The 20,213-nt window shown below is 42.2% G+C and overlaps 1 protein-coding gene across 2 annotated transcripts in view; it reads right to left on the reverse strand.

Annotated features, from left to right (window-relative positions):
* Window positions 1–17,289: 17,289 nt before the first annotated feature.
* The window catches only part of PIEZO2 (piezo type mechanosensitive ion channel component 2), a 441,806-nt gene continuing 438,882 nt past the window's right edge, over window positions 17,290–20,213 (reverse strand). For both annotated transcript variants that reach the window (XM_049112945.1, XM_049112946.1), the window contains 2 exons: window positions 19,687–19,870; window positions 17,290–18,843 (listed from right to left, as the gene is read on the reverse strand). In XM_049112945.1, the coding sequence (XP_048968902.1) occupies window positions 18,591–18,843; window positions 19,687–19,870 (437 nt within the window). In that variant the 3' untranslated portion in view covers window positions 17,290–18,590. The remainder of the gene's footprint in view (window positions 18,844–19,686; window positions 19,871–20,213) is intronic.

The following is a 20,213-nucleotide window of genomic DNA, read 5'->3' on the forward strand; positions in this document are numbered from 1 at the left end:
CATACAGTTCATTCCATTGCACACATTTCATTCCATTTATTTCAAACTTCTGAGCTGACTTGTTCAAATCTTATTTTTATTCAGCTTACTCTGCAAAATTCTACAAGAGCTGTATCATAATATCCCACTATGGCTGGGACTTTGGTTTTGTCAACTTGTCTTTGCAGTTATGTTTATGTATTTTGAAGGGCACATGATTAGATCCAACTTACTGCTATGTCATTTTGCTCTGTATCCTTATCGCTACCAAAAATGATAAAAATATTGATTGACCAAGAGGGTACATCATTTCTTCAACATCTGGCTCTTCACTAATTGACAGGACTTGGCACTAGTAGTTATTTGTAGCAGGTACATGATTTCATTTTATCTGGACAGTACCATTGTAAGGCTATTGCCATATCATTCTTCCCGATTTACTCCTTAGTACATGGATCCCACACCAGAACCTCAAAGTCTGGACTCTTCTCTTGGCCCATGCTGCTCTAGGAAAAGGCAAGTCAACGTTTGAGGCCAAAACAATCATGAAAGACACGTTGTCCCCAGAATCTGTTCTACTAGATCTCTGTGGTGCCAATATTTGTAAATGATCTATTCAAGCTGAGTCTTGCCACTCTGACAAATTGAAGAGCGTCTAGCTGGTCTTTCATTTACCTGTACCCTGTTAGCATCCCCCACACAGTGAAGCTTAACACAACCAGGGTGAGGAGGGAGAAAAGAATACAAGCTATTTAGTGGAGATGTTTTCCTAGCTTGTAAGCCTTCCTCCTTGTAATTCCTTCCCTGAAATATGTACTCCCTTTGCTGGAGCATGTTTCCTAAGTTATTCTCAAGAGGGCTCCCATACATCAACCCCAAGTCTGATGATTCTTGTTTATACTCCTCCTTGTCAATCTTTTGGCTTAGTCCTGCTTTGGTGTTTCTGTGGAGCCTGCCTGACTCCAGAGTGTTCTCTCTGCCAGATTCCAGTGTGGGAGGTGGCCTGTGGCCTGGTCGGACTCCTAAGGTGACCACTGGCTGCAAGGGTCCTTGTTCAGTCTGAGGTGCAGGCAGGCTTTGCTTTCAGTGTATCAACTTACATCAGAAGTTTTTTTCACCATCTCCCGGAGTTATTATATTTTCTTTTTTTTTTATTTAAAAAAATATTTTCTCGGTCTCTTGTTCCAAGTGCAATGCAGAACAAAAGCTGCTTGTTATTCATTGCTGCAGGTTCAGGGCAGTGATGAACAATGTGAGCCACAGCCATCTGCAAGGTTAATTAATATTTCACTGCCTTGCATCAGTCTGGGTGCCACAAAGCAGCATAATTCATAATTTAATACTACTGCTACACAGTTCCCTAATGCACCATTAGTGTTTTAGGATGGTCTGGCCCATGGAGTGCTCTGCATATGTGCTGGCAACCTCAGAGGCCAGGCTCTGGGCAGCTTCTCTGCACCAGGGAGGGGAGAGTATGCTGCACACAGCAGCGCAGCTGATCTGTCAGCTAGCCAAAGGCACTGGGAATCCAAGAAGATTACCCTAGAACTTTCCACAGCTCAATCCACCTCTGTTTTTGCACAAAGCCTTCCTACATGGAGATGGAACGACATTCATGGACATAAAATTTTCCCACAAAGAACTTTGTTGCCACTGAGACTTTCCCCAAAACATAGAAAGATGAATGCATAATGAAAAACCGCTAGCATATGAAAAATAATTTTATCTAGTCAGATTTTAAGCAGCTGTATTTCCACACTTGGAAGGGTACTTACTTATGATTTTGCTGTTTTAGACTTCCTAAAAAGCCATAGTGATCCCCAAGTCTTGTATATCTGATTGAATACTCCATCACGTAGATAAGTCAGGATGGGGCTAAGGGATAGAGATATTCAACTCTGGCCAGGCGCTCCAGGCATCACTGCAGGTGATGTCCTTCCCTGGTGACTCCAGCCTTTTCTACTCTCACCCTCTCATATTTCCTACTCATCTCCCCTCCATATATCAAAACAGACTCTCAGAGATGATCAAACCCTTGGCATAACTTCAAGGTGATATGTTACCTTTCCTGCTGGTGCCTGCACATAGGAATTTGCTCTAGCTAAGGATAGAAAAATTTATGTTTTCTTTTAAGAATCATCTCTAGTGTAATCTGGTGGGAGGAGAATGATTTCATGTGAGGCATGAGTGCCTTCCCAGTGTGACTGAACCCATTCCAAGTGGGAGATTCACTGCATTTTCCAGTTGTGTTTGAGGCCAAGCTTCAGGCCACCAATTATGACTCCTGGATTATCATTTATTAATGAGGCTGACCAGACATTTCCAATTATTGGTTACTTGGTTCTGAGCCTGGAGACTTCCCTTGTCAGCCATTACTTTTATAAGCTTGCAAAAATTCTTCACTGCTCTCAGTAAACTTGACCTAATTTTCTTGATGGGCAACAGACACCTACCTTCCATCTCTGGAGCTCTGGTTCCTCAAAGGCTTTAGACATCCCTTTCATGGAGGTGATGAGGACAAAAATCTGAAGCCAACTTGGCTGGAAGGATGGCAGAGCCAGCATTATTGTGCATCTTCTATATGTTATCATGATATCTGAGACCTAGAGTTATCTGGCAAGGATCCCCTTCAGGGTGGGATGGGAAGGGAGTGTCTTCAAACCTGGCCGATGTCAAAATCATCTGAAAGGATTTAAATCCATAAAGATTTGTAGACCCTGACCTCCTAAGTCATAGCCCTGGGGAGTCCAGAGTTTGTATTTTTTAACAAGAGCCAGGGTTGATTCTAATGATTAGCTAGTTTCAGGAGCCAGTCAATTAGGTGTACTGTCCTTAAACACAGATCCATGACCAATCATTCAGAATCAGCTGGGTACTGGGTAAAAAAATATATTTCTGGGCCCTGGAGCTATATGATCTGATGGTTGAGTCTTGTAGCCTTCTGAATCTACAGCATTATAAATCTCTCTGTTGATTCTGATCATCAGAAAGATCTGGAAACTCCTGGAACAGACAGGATGGATGGGGAGTGGAGGCCTGAAAGCCCATGAAGGGGCTGCTGCAGTAAGCAATAAGAAGGGCTGGGGCAGAGCCACAGGATGAGAAGAACAGAGATTTAGGAGACTGGACCAGTGAGATACCTGCTGGACCTCAGATTATCTGAGGTCCTCAGCTCAAGAGAGTATTTATTACAAATATAAGGCAGGAAAGATAATGAAAGCTGAGGTGAAAATCATGATTTTGGTTTTGGTCATATTGAATGTGAGGTGCCAATGAATTATTAATATAGAATCTCTCTAAGCAGTTAAGAAAGCAGAACAGACAGAAAGGAAGTCAGATTAGACATCTAGCACTGCCAGCATGGTGAGGACATTCCATCTGTGGGCATGGATGACATTCATCATCCATGAAACCAGCTTGGAAGAGAGAATCTTCAGAAGAAAAACGGACCATAGGGAAGCTTTCAGTGCCAATTTTAAGTACTTTTAAAAGGTAACTTTGTATCTTGGGTACATGGGAATCTGCAGGAGCATTTCTGTTCCTGTTATATGATGGCTTGTCCTGTCTATGAGCTAGGACTTGGGTTCCTTATGAGAAAGATTTCACATAGTTGATTCACAACTAAGAGCCAGGCTCTTTATGTTCCATCTGTGACCCTGAAACTTCTGGACTGTTCTGAACTCCCATGATCACCTCTCAGTTTGGAAGCCGGTTGGTATCTTCTTACTTAAGGCAACAATGCCATCAATAAGCTAGAGCCTGATATCTCCTGAGTAATGGGAAGACATCTTTTAAAAATGTAACCCAACTATATATAATTAAGTTCTACAACTCTACACCTACACACACATGCAAAACCAACAAATAATCTGATTAAGGAATGGGCAGAGGACCTGAGTAGGTATTTTTCCAAAAAAGACATACAGATGGCCAACAAACATATGAAAAGATGCTCAACATCACTAATCATCAAGGAAATGCAAATCGAACCCACAATGAGATCTCACTTCACACTTGTCAGAGTGACTAGAATAAAAAAGACAAGAAATAACAAGTGTTGTTGAGGATGGGGAGAAAAAAAGAACCCTGTTGGTGGAAATGCAAACTGGTGCAGCTCCTGTGGAAAACAGTATGGAAGTTCTTCAAAAAATTAAAAATAGAAATACTGTGTGATCCAGTCAAAGTAGATATTTACCCAAATTAAATGAAAACACTAGTTTGAAAAGATACATACATCTTTATATTTACTGAAGCATTATTTACAATAGCCAAGATATGGAAGCAACCCAAGTGTGCATCCACAAATGAGTGGGTAAAGAAAATGTGGTATATATTCAATGGAATATTACTCAGTCATAAAAAATGAGATCTTGTCATTTGTGACAACATGGTTGGACCTAAAAGGTATTATGATAAGTGAAATAAGTCAGAGAAAGACAAATACCATATGATTTCACTTATATGTGGAATCTAAAAAACAAAACAAAAAGCAGAAACAAAGTCTTAAACACAGAGAACAAACTAAATACTGCCAGGGAGGAGGGGGGTCGAGGGTGGTGGGCGAAATAGGTGAAGGGATTGGGAGATGCAGGCTTCCAGTTATAGAATAAGTCACAGGAATAAAAGGTACAGCATAAGGAGTGTAGTCAGTGACATCGTAGTAGCGTTGTATGGTGACATAAAGGTAACCGCACTTGAGGTGAGCACTGCATAACACATAGACTTGCCCAACCACTATGCTATACACCTGAAACTCATGTAACATTGTGTATCAACTATGTGTCTATTAGAAAACATATAGCTCAACTGGGAAGAAGACGGAAATTCTTTGAGGGTAAGAGCAGAGAGATGTGTCAGTAAGGAGTGAATCCTTGCCTGGGGAGAGCCCATTCTATGTTGGGGACCGTATCGGAGGGTAGATCACCTGAAAACCTCTTTTCCCTCTTCTCCTCCATTCTGAGAAAACCAAAGCCTGCAGCCTGGCTTCCTGAGCCTTTTTCCAATCCTTCCCCCTCTCTGCCCCAAGTAGCACCTGAAAGCGGACCTAAACAGAGGATGATGACCACATACACCGAAGGCTGGAAAGATCCAAGACAGGGCCCTAGTGAAGAGTGAGCAACCTGAAGCAGCTGAGAGCTGTGAGAAGGGCATGGGGCATGGGGAGGGCACTTTATTGTGGAGGGGGCAGGCCCCTTGGCAGGTGCAGGTGTCAGATTGCCCCGTGCACTGAGCCCACGGACATGGAGAAGAGACTAGGGAGCTTCTTCCCAATCCAGCCCCTCTGGGTCGCTTCATACATTACGTTACTTGATGCAATATGGTGACCAGATGCTTTTCCAGCATCCATGCACTTGCTGACACAAGGCTGGGCTCCAGCCACCAAGCCTGATTGAGCTCACCAAAATGAAGCCGCCAAGCTGTGCTAGAATATTTTTCATTCTTTATTTTTCTAAGATTTTATTTATTTCTTCATGAGAGACACACAGAGAGGCAGAGACACAGGCAGAGGGAGAAGCAGGCTCCATGCAGGGAGCCTGATGTTGGACTTTAACCCAAGACTCCGGGATCACGCCCTGGGCCGAAGGCAAACGCTCAACTGCTGAGCCACCCAGGCGTCCCTAGAGCAATTTTCCATAACGAATCCTCTGGCTCTTTCCAGAATCTGCTCTCATATCCCAACTCTGGTCGTCTGGCCTGGAACTCATCCACATCTTCAGCTGCTCCTGCTGCACCATCCCCTCTCATGTTTGCTGGTGGTCCTTGGCCATGCCACTCTCCTGTGGGCCATTAGTTGGTGATGGAAACACCTGGGTGTCTTGCAGTTTTTCTGGGTAAAGGTGGCCTTTCTGAAGCCCTTTCCCAGACCCTAGTGGGGGACAGAGGGCAGGGAAAGAGGGGCCCAGCTCCTTACATATCATTCGCAGTTTCCATTCTCCTATGATGTTCCCTGGGACATTTAGCCTCCGTTTCTGCCTTTGGCAAAAGGTCTCAAACTAACATTTTGTTTTAACTCTAAATCTTTGCCTAACATTCCCCAAGATGGTGAGAACCTGTCCTGAGTCCTAAACCTTTGAGTACATGGGGGCTGCAGCTAGGGTGTGGGGGGGGGAGGCCTTGCCTGAGGCGCTGGGCCTGCGGCAAATGCTTGACGAAGGGCTGCGGCATGTGAAGGCTGGGGAGCCGCCGTGTCCCCCACGCAGTGCCTTATTTCCTCCTGGCTGGTGTTACTTACCAGTACTGCCCAAAAGAATGAGAATTAGAAATGTGGATGTGAAAAAAAAAAAAATGTGGATGTGTGGAAATAAATGTTAAACAAAGACTTTGGGGGAAGACCTCTCTGCAGCCTATTAAAAATTTTCCCTGTCTACTGATTTCCTTTACCTAAAGATGCTTCTTGATGCATTGCTTTAGACCTGCAGAATAGCTGCACCCTGTGGGCATCACTGAGTGCTAGCGACATATATGCATATAGTGGTGGCACTCTGTTGGCTGCCTCAACATTCCGTCTGCATTTGCTCCTGGGAAGAGGCTGTGGAGAGGCTAAGCTTGCATTTATGTAGCTGCTCCACATATTGCAGAGTCTACCTTCCCGTAGTCTGGGTAATTGACTGTACTTCAGGAAGAACCCTTGCACAGGAGGCAGATTTTGGAGGTCTGGATAATTCTATGACAAGGGACAGTGGAAGCCATTATTGCAGCTAAGGATTAACACTGCTACCTTGTGACTTAAGTATAAAGTACTCCCAAGAGCATTCCAGCTCCTAGTAATATGGGCAAAAAGAAGGAATAGGAATTCAGAAGTTTCTAATACACCTGGTGGGATAGAAGAGCATCTCTAATGCATTTGATGGTTGGAGCTGTCAACATTGCAAATTTCTACACTCTGCAAGAAGGCAGCCCTGGCTCCCTGCCAGCCATGTCTCTCTCAGAGAGGGGATGGGGTACAAATGTGGATTTCTCCCCAATATGGCAAATGCACCAAGCCAAAGTTAACTGCTCATTGGGATATACCTCCTCATTGAGTTAATCTACCTCATGGTGGTAGACTTTTGCTTCCTTGGTGTGGACTGACTGGCTTCCCAGCCAGTCTTGGGTCAACATGACTTTCTCCATCAGTCTTCACTCAACCACCTGTGAGTTTCTGCCCTGGGTTTTGGCAACACTCTTTGTGCTTCTGAGAATATGTTTTTGCCTTAGATAACTGGGGAGATAGGAAATTTGGTCATTATGGGCAAGTTCTGTGGGTCCTACTGATTTTTGGACTCTTTAGAAAACGAAACACAATCAGAAACTTGGTGTTGGATTGGATTGTCATTTGAAGGACCAAAAGAATCTTTGAAGACAACACAAGGTGTTTTCCTGAAGTGATCTCAGTTTCTCCAAGGGGCTGAGAGTACCTCTCCCTGAGACTGATCAGAATCAGAAATTGGTAGAGGGCTTTAATCTCTTTGACTTTTAACTCATAGTCTTTGGTTCTTGGACATTGACTTGATTTAATTTTCTAACTTCTGTTCTCACTGAAAAAATTATAAGAAGAGGTTTATAGTTATATTTGGAACATTTCTGTGGTAGCATTTTATTTGTGAAGAATCTTAATATTATCATTTCATTTCACGAAGACCCTCACCTAAATATGTCAGCCAAAGTATGTGGACATAGTTTGTTGGAGAAAATTGTTTAGGGATTGAAATTTTGGTCTTAGGTATACAGCAGTACAGAACTTAACCAATAGATTGTTCTGAGCTACTTCAGAACCTTGGGGGGCCAAAATCTGGACTAACTTTTGGAGGCCCCATGAAGACGTCCCAAAAAGCAATGTGGTTGGTGTTGAAGGATGGGCTCATTAATATGGATACAGGAGGGTGAAGAGGGTTACTGATCTGGCTTCCCCTTCACCAATGGGATGGCCATAGCCTTGGCTGACCAGAGGCTAGTGATTAAGCCTAAGGGGTTAAGAAGAAAACCTGAGAAGACTCCCTCCACCACCCTCCATACTCTATGGTTTTTTTTCCACAGGGAGGATTGTCATTACCAAAATATTCCTGATCTCTTTCCACTTTCATATTTATTCCCCCAATATTACAGATGATACTTATTAAAACTATTATTAGAGCAGTTTTATGTTCAAGGCAAAATTGAAGGGAGGATGCAGGGATTTCCCATATACTCCTGGCCCCAACACATGTGCAGCTTTCCCCATTTTCCACACCTCCCACCAGAGTGTTGCCTTTGTTGCAATTGGCACATCATAATCACCCAGAATCCATCATTTACTTAAGGGTTAACTCTTGGTTTTTATACATTCTGTGGGTTTGGACAAATGTATAATGACTTGTATCCATCATTACAGTATCATACACAGTGTTTTCACTGCCTTCCTTGTGTTGCGCTCTCCCTACAATACCCCTTCCCCACCTCACCCCAGGCAACACTGATCTCTTTACTGTCTCCATAGTTTTGTCTTTTCCAGAATGTCATATAGTTGGAATTGTACAGTAGATAGCCTTTTCAGATTGGCTTCTTAAAAGCATAATAATATGCTTTTAACTTTCCTCCATGTTTCTATTCAAGGCTCGATAGATTATAATACTGAATAATATTGATGGATACATTGTCTGGATGTATCCATTCACCCACCAAAGGACATCACAGTCACTTCCACCTTTTGACAATTATGCTAAAGCTGCTATGTGCAGGCTTTTTTGTGGACAAAAGTCTTCAACTCCTCTGGGTAAATACCAAGGGGTGTGATTGCTGAATCATGTGGTAGGAGTATGTTTAGTTTTACAAGAAACTGCCAAATAAATAGTCTTGCCAAGTGGCTGTGCCATTTTGCATTTTTACCAGAAATGAATGAGAGTTCTTATTGCTCTACATCCTTATCAGCATTTGGTGTTGTCAGTGTTCTCAAGTTTGGCCATTCTAATAGGTGTGTAGTGGCATCTCACTGATCTTTCAATTTGCATTTCCCTCATGATATATAATAAGGTTGATATCTTTTCATATGTTTATTTGCCATCTATAGATCTTTAGTGAGGTTTCTGTTAAGGTTAAGATTAAGGTTTGTGGCCCATTTTTTAATCAGGTTGTTTATTTGTTTGTTTGTTTATTTATTTATTTATTTTAGGTTGTTTATTTTTTAATGTTCTTTATATATTTTGGAAAAATATACTTAAGGTTTTTGGCCCATTTTTTAATCAGGTTATTTGTTTGTTTATTTATTTATTTATTTTAGGTTGTTTATTTTTTAATGTTCTTTATATTTTGGAAAAATATACATTAAGGTTTTTGGCCCATTTTTTAATCAGGTTGTTTATTTGTTTATTTATTTATTTATTTATTTATTTATTTATTTTAGGTTGTTTATTTTTTAATGTTCTTTATATATTTTGGAAACAGTCCTTTATTAGATGTGTGCTTTGCAGGTTTTTCCTCCCAGTCTGTGGCTTGTCTTCTAATTCTCTTGATACTGTCTTTCAAAGAGCAGTTTTTAACTTTAATGAATTCCATCCAGTTTATCAATGATTTCTTCCATGGATTGTGCCCTTGATGTTGTATCTAAAACGTCATCGCCACACCAAAGTCATAGAGGTTTTCTCCTATGTTATCTTCTAGAAGTTTTACAGTTTAATGTTTTATAGTTAGATCTGTGATCCTTTTCGAGTTAGTCTTTGTGAAGGTGGCAGGTGACATCTCCGCTGTCCCTCCCTTTTTCCTCTTGCTTCAGAGCTGTTTTCAGAGCCCAAGAAGGCAAAACAAGGGCTCTTAATTGGGCCTCCCTAAATTTTCAACATGTGTTACTTGCTTTGCTGTTTTTCTTTTTCCCATTAAAATGTCACCTCCACAACAGCAGGGTTCTCCAAAGCCAGTAATTTCCAACTTCTTTAAAAGTCAGAATGACCCTTTAAGCATTTAAGACTCAAGGTGTTCAAGCCCTACATCCTCAGATTTGGGTTGACAAGCCCCGAGGGGATTGCAAACCTGAGAACTTGTATTTTTATGTAAACTCCACTCAGTTACCTGAGGTGCTTCAGAGGTTGAGTATCAGCCTGTTGCATATGGAATAATCCCAGGAATTGCTGAGGCTTGAGGTTAGAGGTGAGAAACTGATCACAGTCAGATATTTCTGCTTTCTTAGGAAAACTGGCTATTTTTTTTATTCAATTATACATCCATTATGAACTCAAACTTTCTGATTTGGGAAAGATTACAAAGGAAATAGAAAATTAATCATTTACAAGATACTAAATATATCAACCTGCAAATTGTAGTGTTTATACTTTTTGATAGGACCAATTTCAGAGCACACAATCTGTAGGATCTCATGGGATTCTAGTTACTGGACTGGAGACTAGTAGTCTGCGACTATACTGTAATTATAAAATATTTAAGCCTTTCTTCAAGAGTAGAGCATGGTAGATCAAAGTGCTGGGTCTGAGAGGCTGAAAAAAACAAGCATGTCCAAGAAGCCTATGGCCTGATGAAATGACTGTTTCTCGTCTCCACCCTCATGTTCTTGATGCTACCTGATGGTAGCAGGTTCAAGCATACCACACTGTTACTTTCTTCCACACTTGGCTGGAAGGACTGTGATTCAGATGAGGAACATTAATTTATTTCACCAGGTGGCTTTTATTCAATAGACACCTGTAGACATCATGACACCTTGTTCAGATATGTTTCTCAAGTAAATTAATATTCTAATCTTGACCAACTAACTCCTTTGTTGTAAACATTAAGTCCCCAGGCAACTACAAAGGGAAAAGTAGGGACAGCATATAAGAATAACTTATTCATTCTTAACAGATATTCTTAAGCATTTTATAAATGATCATTATATTAAGATTAGTACTTTATTTCACATGTAAAAAGGTTACTTGGGAATAATCTTCTTCCAGGTTTTCATATATTTTTCCTTGTCTTCTTTCATAATGACTTCCTTTGTAACTAGAAGATTGGGGAGATTTGGTTACATAGCATGGTGGGAAGTATGGGTTATGAACACTGGCTATGCCCCACTGGGAAAAACATTTAAACTCTTTGTGCCTTAGCTTCTCATCTGTAAAATGGAAAAAACAATACCTACCCCTTGGGTTTTCTATGAGCACTAGAAGAGATAATCTATGTGAAGCCCTCAGCAAGGAACCTGCCTTCACTAAAATGCCAGCACATGCTTGTTGTTTCTTTGGAAGACACGGTAAAGGAGGAAGGCACCAGGAATCCACATGTCAGAGAGCACTTCAATCTCACTTTCAAATGTTCTTCTGGAAAGTCCATCACAATCAGGAATAGAGAGACTACCTCCATTCTGGAAACAGATTGATCTTTTCTCCTTGCATTTTGGCTGGTCCACGGAGTAGACTTGCCCAAGGGAAGGATGACACCTCAGTGACTCAGGAAAGCTCTTTTCCTACATATGGTTGAGAGCAAGTGACCAGACTCTGGAGGGACTTGGGCTTGGCTTATCCAGGTGAGCATAGGCATGAGTGTCCCTGGAACAGGAGGGGAGGGGTGGGTTGTCTTCCCTTTGATAGCACTGACTTTGAAGCATGTATGCTTCTATCAGTGTAAGTGAAATGGGGTAGTTGGTGAAGGGCAAATAAGATTTGGTCAACTGTCAGTGTCAAAACATATTCTTCCCATCTCATTTTGGCGATTTCTTTAAAATGCATGATATTGAAATGCAATCTATTAAATCATTGATCCTTATGGTAACATTTTTCTATATTGCCCATATCTGTAGCATTATCCTATTCATCTGAGCTCATTTATTACTATCAAAGAATACAGAAAGACCAGGCTATCAAGCCAAAAATCAGATTCTTAGGTTGAAAAATAATCCTGAGACCTCCTAAAACTTTACCAATTGCCCATGTTTGACTTGGCTGTGCTCACCCACCTGGGTGACGTGCAGAGGAAGTCACCTCCATAACCCTTTCTCCCATTATGTGAGAAGTTCAGTGGTACCTCTATGTGCCAAAGGGTGCATCTCACTGTGCATTCCCTGCCCCCACCCCAGAAACTCGGTAGTGTGGGAAAGATACTGTGGGGCCACACAGATGGGATTGGGGAAGAATTGTTCAGTCATAACTAATCTTACCCCAAATATACCAAAAAGGTATTCGGGAATCTAAGGGCCTAGTGAAGTCTGACAGGTGGGGGTGCTCACATTGGCAGCATAGTGAAGGGCCGACCAAGGCTAGGTCAGGCAGGAACAGAGGCTGATCAAAAGGAGACTTCAGTGGAGAGGTTGTGCCAGCAGGAGGCTGGGCTTGTCACGGAAAGGTCGGGTTCCAGTAGAGGCTGGGTTTCCAGTGGGATGGCAGGGTTCTGACAGGAGGCTGGGGTATGTGCAGCAGGTGTGCTCTAGCAAGGCTGGCAAGGTTTTAGCAGGAAGGCTGGGAGTCACGCAGAGCAGACAGTATTCCCAAGGGAAAGAAATCAAGTCCTAGCTCTATTTATGCTGTGGGCAGGTACCCAAGCTTCTTTCTTTCTCTGATTCTTCATGCTTTTAGCACAGGGGTTTGCACATAATAATAAGAGCCAACACCAATCGACTCATTCTTGCCCTTCTCCATCTTCTTCCTATTATTATTCTTTTTATTATTATTATTATTATTATTATTATTATTATTTTATGAGTGGCTCTTATATCTGTCTCCACCGATCTTTCTTGGGCTCACTGTGATAGTAGAGTCTGGGTGCAAGAGGCTAGGAATTTTTATCTGGCTTTCCTTGAACACTTGAAACACACAGTCAGTGGCTGCTCCCAGAGTCCCGGGATGATTCCAGAAGTTCCTCTCTTTCCACAACTTCCCACCAGAGCCCTAAGTACTCCCCCCACCTTTCCTTACCACCACTGGCCCCACATGTGCTATCAATACATGCCTTTCTTCTGGAAAGCCATGAAACAGAAACCCACCCATGAAAGTCTCTGGCCCAGGACTTAGTCTTCCATAGAAGATAAAATAGTGAAAGGGAATAAAGGGGAAAGGAGAAAAAATAAGTGGGAAATATCAGAAAGGGAGACAGAACATGAAAGACTCCTAACTCTGGGAAACGAACGAGGGGTGGTGGAAGGGGAGGTGGGCGGGGGGTGGGGGTGACTGGGTGGCGGGCAATGAGGTGGGCACTTGATGGGATGAGCACTGGGTGTTGTTCTATATGTTGGCAAACTGAACACCATAAAAAATAAATTTATAAAAAAAAAAGAAGAAAAGATACGGGGTCCCAAAGTCTTATGCAGATTTAAACTTTAATGGCTTTAGAAGTATGAATGCTACAAGCTTGGAAAAGGCCCTGCTGTGAAGGAGAAATATTTGATATTTTAAGATGCTACTATCTTTCTTAGTGTATTCAAATTACCACTGTGCAGTGCCGGCGGTTCTAGTCAGTCTTCAAATTGCAAACCCTGAGCAGAAGGAATTGAAAGGGCTGCATTTGCAGATTGTTCAAGAACAGGAATCCAGTGGCTGACCTGCCTTGACTCACCACCACACGAGTGATGGAAGTGGGAGTGAGTCACGCAGAGGCCTCATCTTTGTGGGTGCTGGCCTGGAAGAGGACATCCTCACATTGTTGCACATGTGGGATAAAAACTAAAATGTAATATTCAAAATTCACAAAGCTGAGGGGTGTCTGGGTGGCTCAGTCAGTTAAGCATTGGACTCCTGATTTCGGCTGAGGTCTTGACCTCAGTGTCAAGGGATTGAGTCCCATATGGGGCTCCAAGCTCAGTGGGGAGTCTGCTTGAGATTCTCTCTCCCGTTGCCCCTCTCACTGCTCTCCTTCTCTCTAAAAACAAAACCTTAAAAAAATAAAAAAGCTGAAGAGGCATACAGTATTTAAAGAACTAAACATTTAAATGATGATTTCTGTAAGCTTGGAACATTTCCACTTTTAATTCATTTCTGGGACACCCTGTATAGAGCCTTGCAGAGCTATCATCAGGGAGAAAAATAAGGATCTCTGTACCCAACCCAGGAAGTCAGAAAAAGAATAAAGAATAACACACACACACACACACACACACACACAGACAAAGAAAAGAAGGAATAAGAAAGGTAGAAACAGAGATTTCTAAAGCAAAAGCAAATACACGATAGGGAAGATTACCAAATGCTCCTTAAAAATATGAGCAGGGTAGATGGACAGGCAAATTTGATAAATAAAAATACCTGTGAACATAACCATAGATATTTATGACTTAAAACAATGCTCTAATTAAAAATATCTTATTTAAAAAATACCCCTTACTCCAAACAATGTAGACTTCTGAGAACCAATCACTTCTGCACACTGACTGTCCTAAGGCAACTTTATACCAAATAATTGATCTAAGTAGGCCAATGAGATGTAAGGCTATTATCTCTAATCGTGAAATTAATTGTGTTCTTCCTTGTTGAATGTTGTGTTTCAAGGCTGTGTTTAGAGGAATTAGGACAGGTAAAAGCAGCAGCAACCTGAGGCCAGCAAGGACAAACCCCACAGACTTCGTGGCAGCAACAAGACATCTGTGGAGCAAACCCTATGCAGGAGGCAGAAGATAGAAGCAAGAGACCATCTGGCAGAGCTGGGATCAGGCCCCCCCGTGGCAACAATCATGATCCCTGGACACCCTAGGAGGGGATTCTACAAGTCCTCACACTGGGATGAAGGCAGGGGGTTGGTTAGCAGCATGGATAGCAGCAAGGCAGGTTGGGCCCTTGAACTTGCAAAGCTAATGGACTGAAACTGCCTCCCGGGACCAGACCCCATGATGTGGGGACACTGCTGGGGATAGAGAGAAGCAGAATGGGTCAGCACTGGGAGGAGAGGCCCATGTAGGTATGGGTGGGGAGAGCAGTGGCAAGAGCCTCAGAATGCAGGGCGAATCTGTGGACACTCCAGGACCATGGACTCCAGCATCATGGAGGTAAAGGAGCCATCTTCATACCCAAAAGTTAGGAAAACTAATGTCGCACACAAAGGAGCCACCGAGAAAGGCTGCACTTAAATATAATATCAATTATATTTATCAGTAAATATTTTTTTATCAGTAAAAAAAATAAGAAGCAGGATCACATCCTTAGAGACCAAAAAAGTTTACCAGAAAGACATACCCACAAACTGGGTAAAAACTATAACGTAGTATTTCAAGAAGAACTAAGATCAATTAGGAAAATAATAGAGGATATTAAAGAACAATAGAAATCAGGATTTGAAAACTAGTGAAAAAGGCAAATAATTATTTTAGAAAGCATAATTAAACTAGAAGGACAATAAGACAGTTCTAGCATGGGACACGGTCATCTTATGGACAGGGTCGCCTTACACATGGGGTCATCTTATGCTCAGAGTCACCTTATGGGCAGGGGTGGCTGACCCAGGCCACCAGAGAGGGGAAGGCCATGGCTACACAGCACGGGTGTGAGGGATATGCTAGTGCTCAGTGGCCCCTGGGGTACTTAGTGCTCCACACTTGGACTGAATGGTAAAGAGGTAAATGCAGCAGCTGTGACCAGAGCAGGGTGGTAACCAGGATGGGGGGCCTCCTAGGATTGAGGCCTTTCTCCCCCTGCCAGGCTCCCTGCCTAATCAGAACAGGGGCTGGATAAGGGTGAGGGGCGCAGGTGGTGGAGGGGGTAGATGATGACTGTCACGTCCGGTGACGGCAGCTGCAGCAGCGGAGGCTGGAGTTACCACATCTTACTCTTCCCTTGTGTGAGAAGCAAGACCTCGTGATCTCATTACAGGAACCTGGGAGTCTGAGTGGCCCAAGGATAGACAGGGGTGGGTACTGCAACTGCTGTGACCGCCCTCTGCACGCCCACATGCCCGTGCTCAGGGCTCAGGGCTGTGCCCCTCCTTAATGGGAGTGAGCTCTGGCCTCATCAGCGCCCACACAGGCAGAGGCTGTGACAATGGCTTGCTGGTGCCAGCCTCCAGGTGCCACGTCTTTGCTTGAGACAAGGAAGAACCACCCCAGGTCCCGACTGCCCGGAAGGGCTGGGTGCGACTCACGCTTTGTCTGATCTTCGCTGACCACTGTCACTCCTGGGACCACTGCCCCAAATGTCCTTTTGGACCCACAGCCCTGAAATGTGGCTGTTCATTTCAGAGGCCATCTCCAGAGAACCCAATCTGAGGTGGCAGGCTCCTCTCACAAGGAGGGTCTACTGGGCTAGGGTGTAGAGTGTGGCTGGGTATGGTAGGATGATCCCCTCATGTCGTCAGATATGTGAGGCTACGAGGGGAAGGGACCTGGCCTGGGGGTTCCCTGCCCACGGAGGCTGGGCCAGCACTCATAGACCTCCTGGGGATCTGACATTTCCACCCTAGCACATGCCTCCTTGGAAGAAGCACTTCCCTTCTACAGTTCTTTATTTCGATCTTTTAGATTTACTTCTACATTTTCCCCTCTGACACACGGGGAAGCTTTCTCTTGAACCCTGGAAATTGTTCTCTTGAGGAACACTACCATTCTGGTATACTTGGCCTTTACATTTTCTTCTCAGGAGCATTTCCTACTTCTCCTCTTTCCTAAATATATCATAATGTGCTCTCTGGAAATTCCCTTGAATTGATATATTTTTTAAAGATTTTATTTATTTATTCATGATAGACAGAGAGAGAGAGAGAGAGAGAGAGAGAGAAAGAGAGAGAGAGAGAGAGAAAGAGAGAGAGAGAGAGAGAGAAAGAGACACAGGCAGAGGGAGAAGCAGGCTCCATGCAGGGAGCCTGACGCAGGACTCGATCCCAGGACTCCAGGATGGTGCCCTGGGCCAAAGGCAGGTGCTAAATCTGCTAAATCGCTGAGCCACTCAGGGATCCCCAAGTTGATATTTTTAAAAGAAAGAATTCACAACCAGAAATATGCTCAATGATTCTTCCTGTTGTTGGGAAATCAGAACATGGTCTAAAGAGTTCCCCTAAGGGGTCTGAGTTTATTGCAACAATGACTAGAGGAGTTGATTCCTGCAGAGTGGAAGCATGCTGGCTCTCATGTCTGAAGAACAAATACGCACTGATTCTCTAGAAGACGCTGAACGTCGACGCTGAACATCATTTGAACTCTTCTATTTCTTTTAAAGCTCCATATTCACTGTAACTCTTTAGAAATCAATTTATTACCAGTTGTGTTCTGCTTATATTATTCACGAAGAATAATATAATCTCATTATTCAGATGAGAAAGACAAAATAATAAAACCAACAAGAAGTGAATTCTTCTCTCAGTTGATTTTTTTAACACCTTGTGCATAGATAGTATTGAAAACAATTATTTTTTCTACTTTATGCAAAAGAGGCAGAATGAAGAACATTCTTGAAATGACTTTGCAAGATGTGCTTTATTTTAAGTCAGTCCTGAACCCAAACTACATAGGATCATTTTTTTTTACTTATTCTAGTCCATTCGATGATTCCTCACAAACTATATTTTAATATGGAATGAAAACTACATTTCAATCATAAATTTTCATGCTACATTGTTATTTAACGAAGAGGTTGTATTACCAATAATAATTTAAGAAAAGGCCATTTTTTATTTCCCCAAGCTCAATATACATATTTCTTTCATAATTATGAACTTAAAAAACCCGTCTCAGATGTAAAAATGTGAATTGGAATATGTAAACTCTTTGATATACCTGAAAAACAGGAAGGAAAATGTCACATACTGGAAAACACCATTGCCTTAAATCACCGAAATGGGAAAAAAGCGTGTTAAGGGATGGAGAAAGGTAGAAGAGCGTTCATGACCTCCATTAGTAAAGAGTTACAAAGTCAGTATTTTCCACATCCAGCTGGGTGCCATTTTTATCTTTCTACCTGGAGCCTGTGTCTGACGAGGAGCAGGAACTCTGAAGCAGAACAGTCACCACCACTGAAGCCAGTCACTAGCTGGGCCTCAACAAAGACAGTGTCCACATATTTATTTTGCTGCTTTTTTTTTTTTTTTTCCTGAGAAGTCACTGGTGTTTAATGAAAAGATTTTTTTTTTTTATTAGTCTTCAGTTAAGATAAGGCAGTAAGAGTGTCACTAATGTTAACTTTTTGCTTAGAATGAGGCTTATCCTTCCTCTGGCATCTTCATGGGTCTTTGGCTCCCTTTCTCCCTTCGTCCCCCCAGAAATCTGTTCAGGAGTTTCAGCCTCCTATTGCTGTTGTGTATTTTTGGGGTATGCTGAGGCCCATCATTTCTCTTCACAGCAGATTCCCTGTTGGTGACACAGCACAACGTAGGGCATCATAACATCTTTTCTGGAAGGGTGCAGTCCCTGCACAGAAGAACATGTGTGTCTTTCCTTCTTCCTTCTTCTCTCCTGTTTCTCTGAGGGAGGAGACCCATAAGTGACTCCTTTGCATAGTCAATCAGAATGCAAGACACTGTTGACTAAAACATAAAACAAGTAGCCCTGATTTTGGAGAAATGGAATTACAAATAACTTTTTCAACAGGCGCCTTCATCTGCAAGGTAGCTTAGACTGCAAAAGGAAGTCAGCTCCTTTTGACCACCTGTCAGAAGAGAAACCATTTCCATCCAACTAGAAATGCTTAGCTCTTATGAGAATATTGTGCTTTTTAAAAAATTCAAATGTTCACTTGATTTGCAGTCTGTGTCTCAAGGTATCAATTTGTTTTTTCTCTAGTCCATTTGATCATGGTTTCTGGGGATCGGTACAGGAAGATTAATTTGGCATAGAGATCTTCCTCTAGTTCCAGTTCTCCTGTCTCTCGAACTAAAAAAATATCCGTGCACAACTTCAGGATTCGATCCACGTTTGGAAGCTCTTCAAACATGATGGAGTGAGAAATTCCACTGAAGAATTCACGGACAAACTTCCCAATCACAAGGACCACTGAAGCATATAATCCCATGATCCTGAAACAAAACAAAACATTAAGTAGAAATTGTATCTGCCAGTGAAATACAGTTAACAGAACACAACTAAAAGAAAAACAGTATTTCCCTCAAACTCCAAAGAAGGTATGATAAACTTATCAAAGCTTGGAGTTTTTCCCTTACAGAACTGTAAGATCTGAAAAATGAAAGTTAAAAAAAAAAAATCTCAATTCTGGAGATAACCAATGTTAACAGTTTTCAGGGAAGAACTTCATGTGGGTTTGCTGCATATATTATATAAAGAAAGCACATAATACATTTGATAGAAATGCAATTGTATTATTTACACTTTTCTGCACCTAGATCTTTATTTTTATAATATAATTTTGCAAGACAATGAGTTCTTAACAGATTTTCATGTCTTCTTGGGGATGTATGTGTCCTAGAATTTGAGCATCAGAACACTGTGAAATGGTAGTGTCAGACCATTCTGGACATTGGACCACATCCCAAACTGTGATGTCTAATTGAGGCCATGTTTGCTAAGGTTAGAAGGCAATCTAAACAGAAAAGAGGTAATCGTACATCAATTTCTAAGTTTGAACACTGAATGGTGTTAAATGTAACAGGAAGATGTAGAGTGAAGAAACTGGCAATATGACTTCTAGTCTTGTCCTGAAGGGTGTTACTCACACCAGGCATTTTGACTTCTTTGGGACTCTGGCTCTTCATTTTTTAAAACAAAGGGCCAATGACCTGTGAATTTTAATGGTGCAGCTGTTAAGTTCAAGAATTCTAGGAAGATACAAGGCTTCCCATTGTCAATTTTATATGATACAGAGGTAGACTCCTGTAACTGTTAACTGTGACATAAGTTCTTACCCGTAGCCAGCCAGGAACCCCAGACTCGGGGGGCTGACTTTGTCATTGAAGACCACCAGTTCCAAGGCCTGAGCATGCTGATTGTATATTCGATTTCCAGTCAGGTTGAGAACCCACCACTCACTGTTAGTTTTAGTTGTGTTGTCTCTGGACAAAGTGATGGTGATATTCATGAAATTATTTTCTGGAAGAGGAGAAAAATGAAATCAAGTTAGCATGAGAATATTAGAATTTAATGCACATAAACAGTCCTCCCTCAGATGGCAAAACCTGGTTACTGCAATCCATAGCTTATGATGCCAGGATAAATAGGACACAGGGACCTGTTGTTAACAATGGGAGTGTTGAAAGAAAAGTGGGCCCTAGGTGAGCATAATGTTTCTCTTTGTCACTAGACAGCTCACTGTTGCTAAGTACACATGGCAGCCACATCACAGGGAGAGAGAGGGAAGACCAATCACCTAAGTATCTTCACTGATAATTCCGAAGAACTAGTTAGACATTTAAAACCCCAAATCACTAGCTTT

The sequence above is a fragment of the Canis lupus genome, chromosome 7 (genome assembly GCF_003254725.2).
Source record: "Canis lupus dingo isolate Sandy chromosome 7, ASM325472v2, whole genome shotgun sequence".
Lineage (NCBI taxonomy): Eukaryota > Metazoa > Chordata > Mammalia > Carnivora > Canidae > Canis > Canis lupus.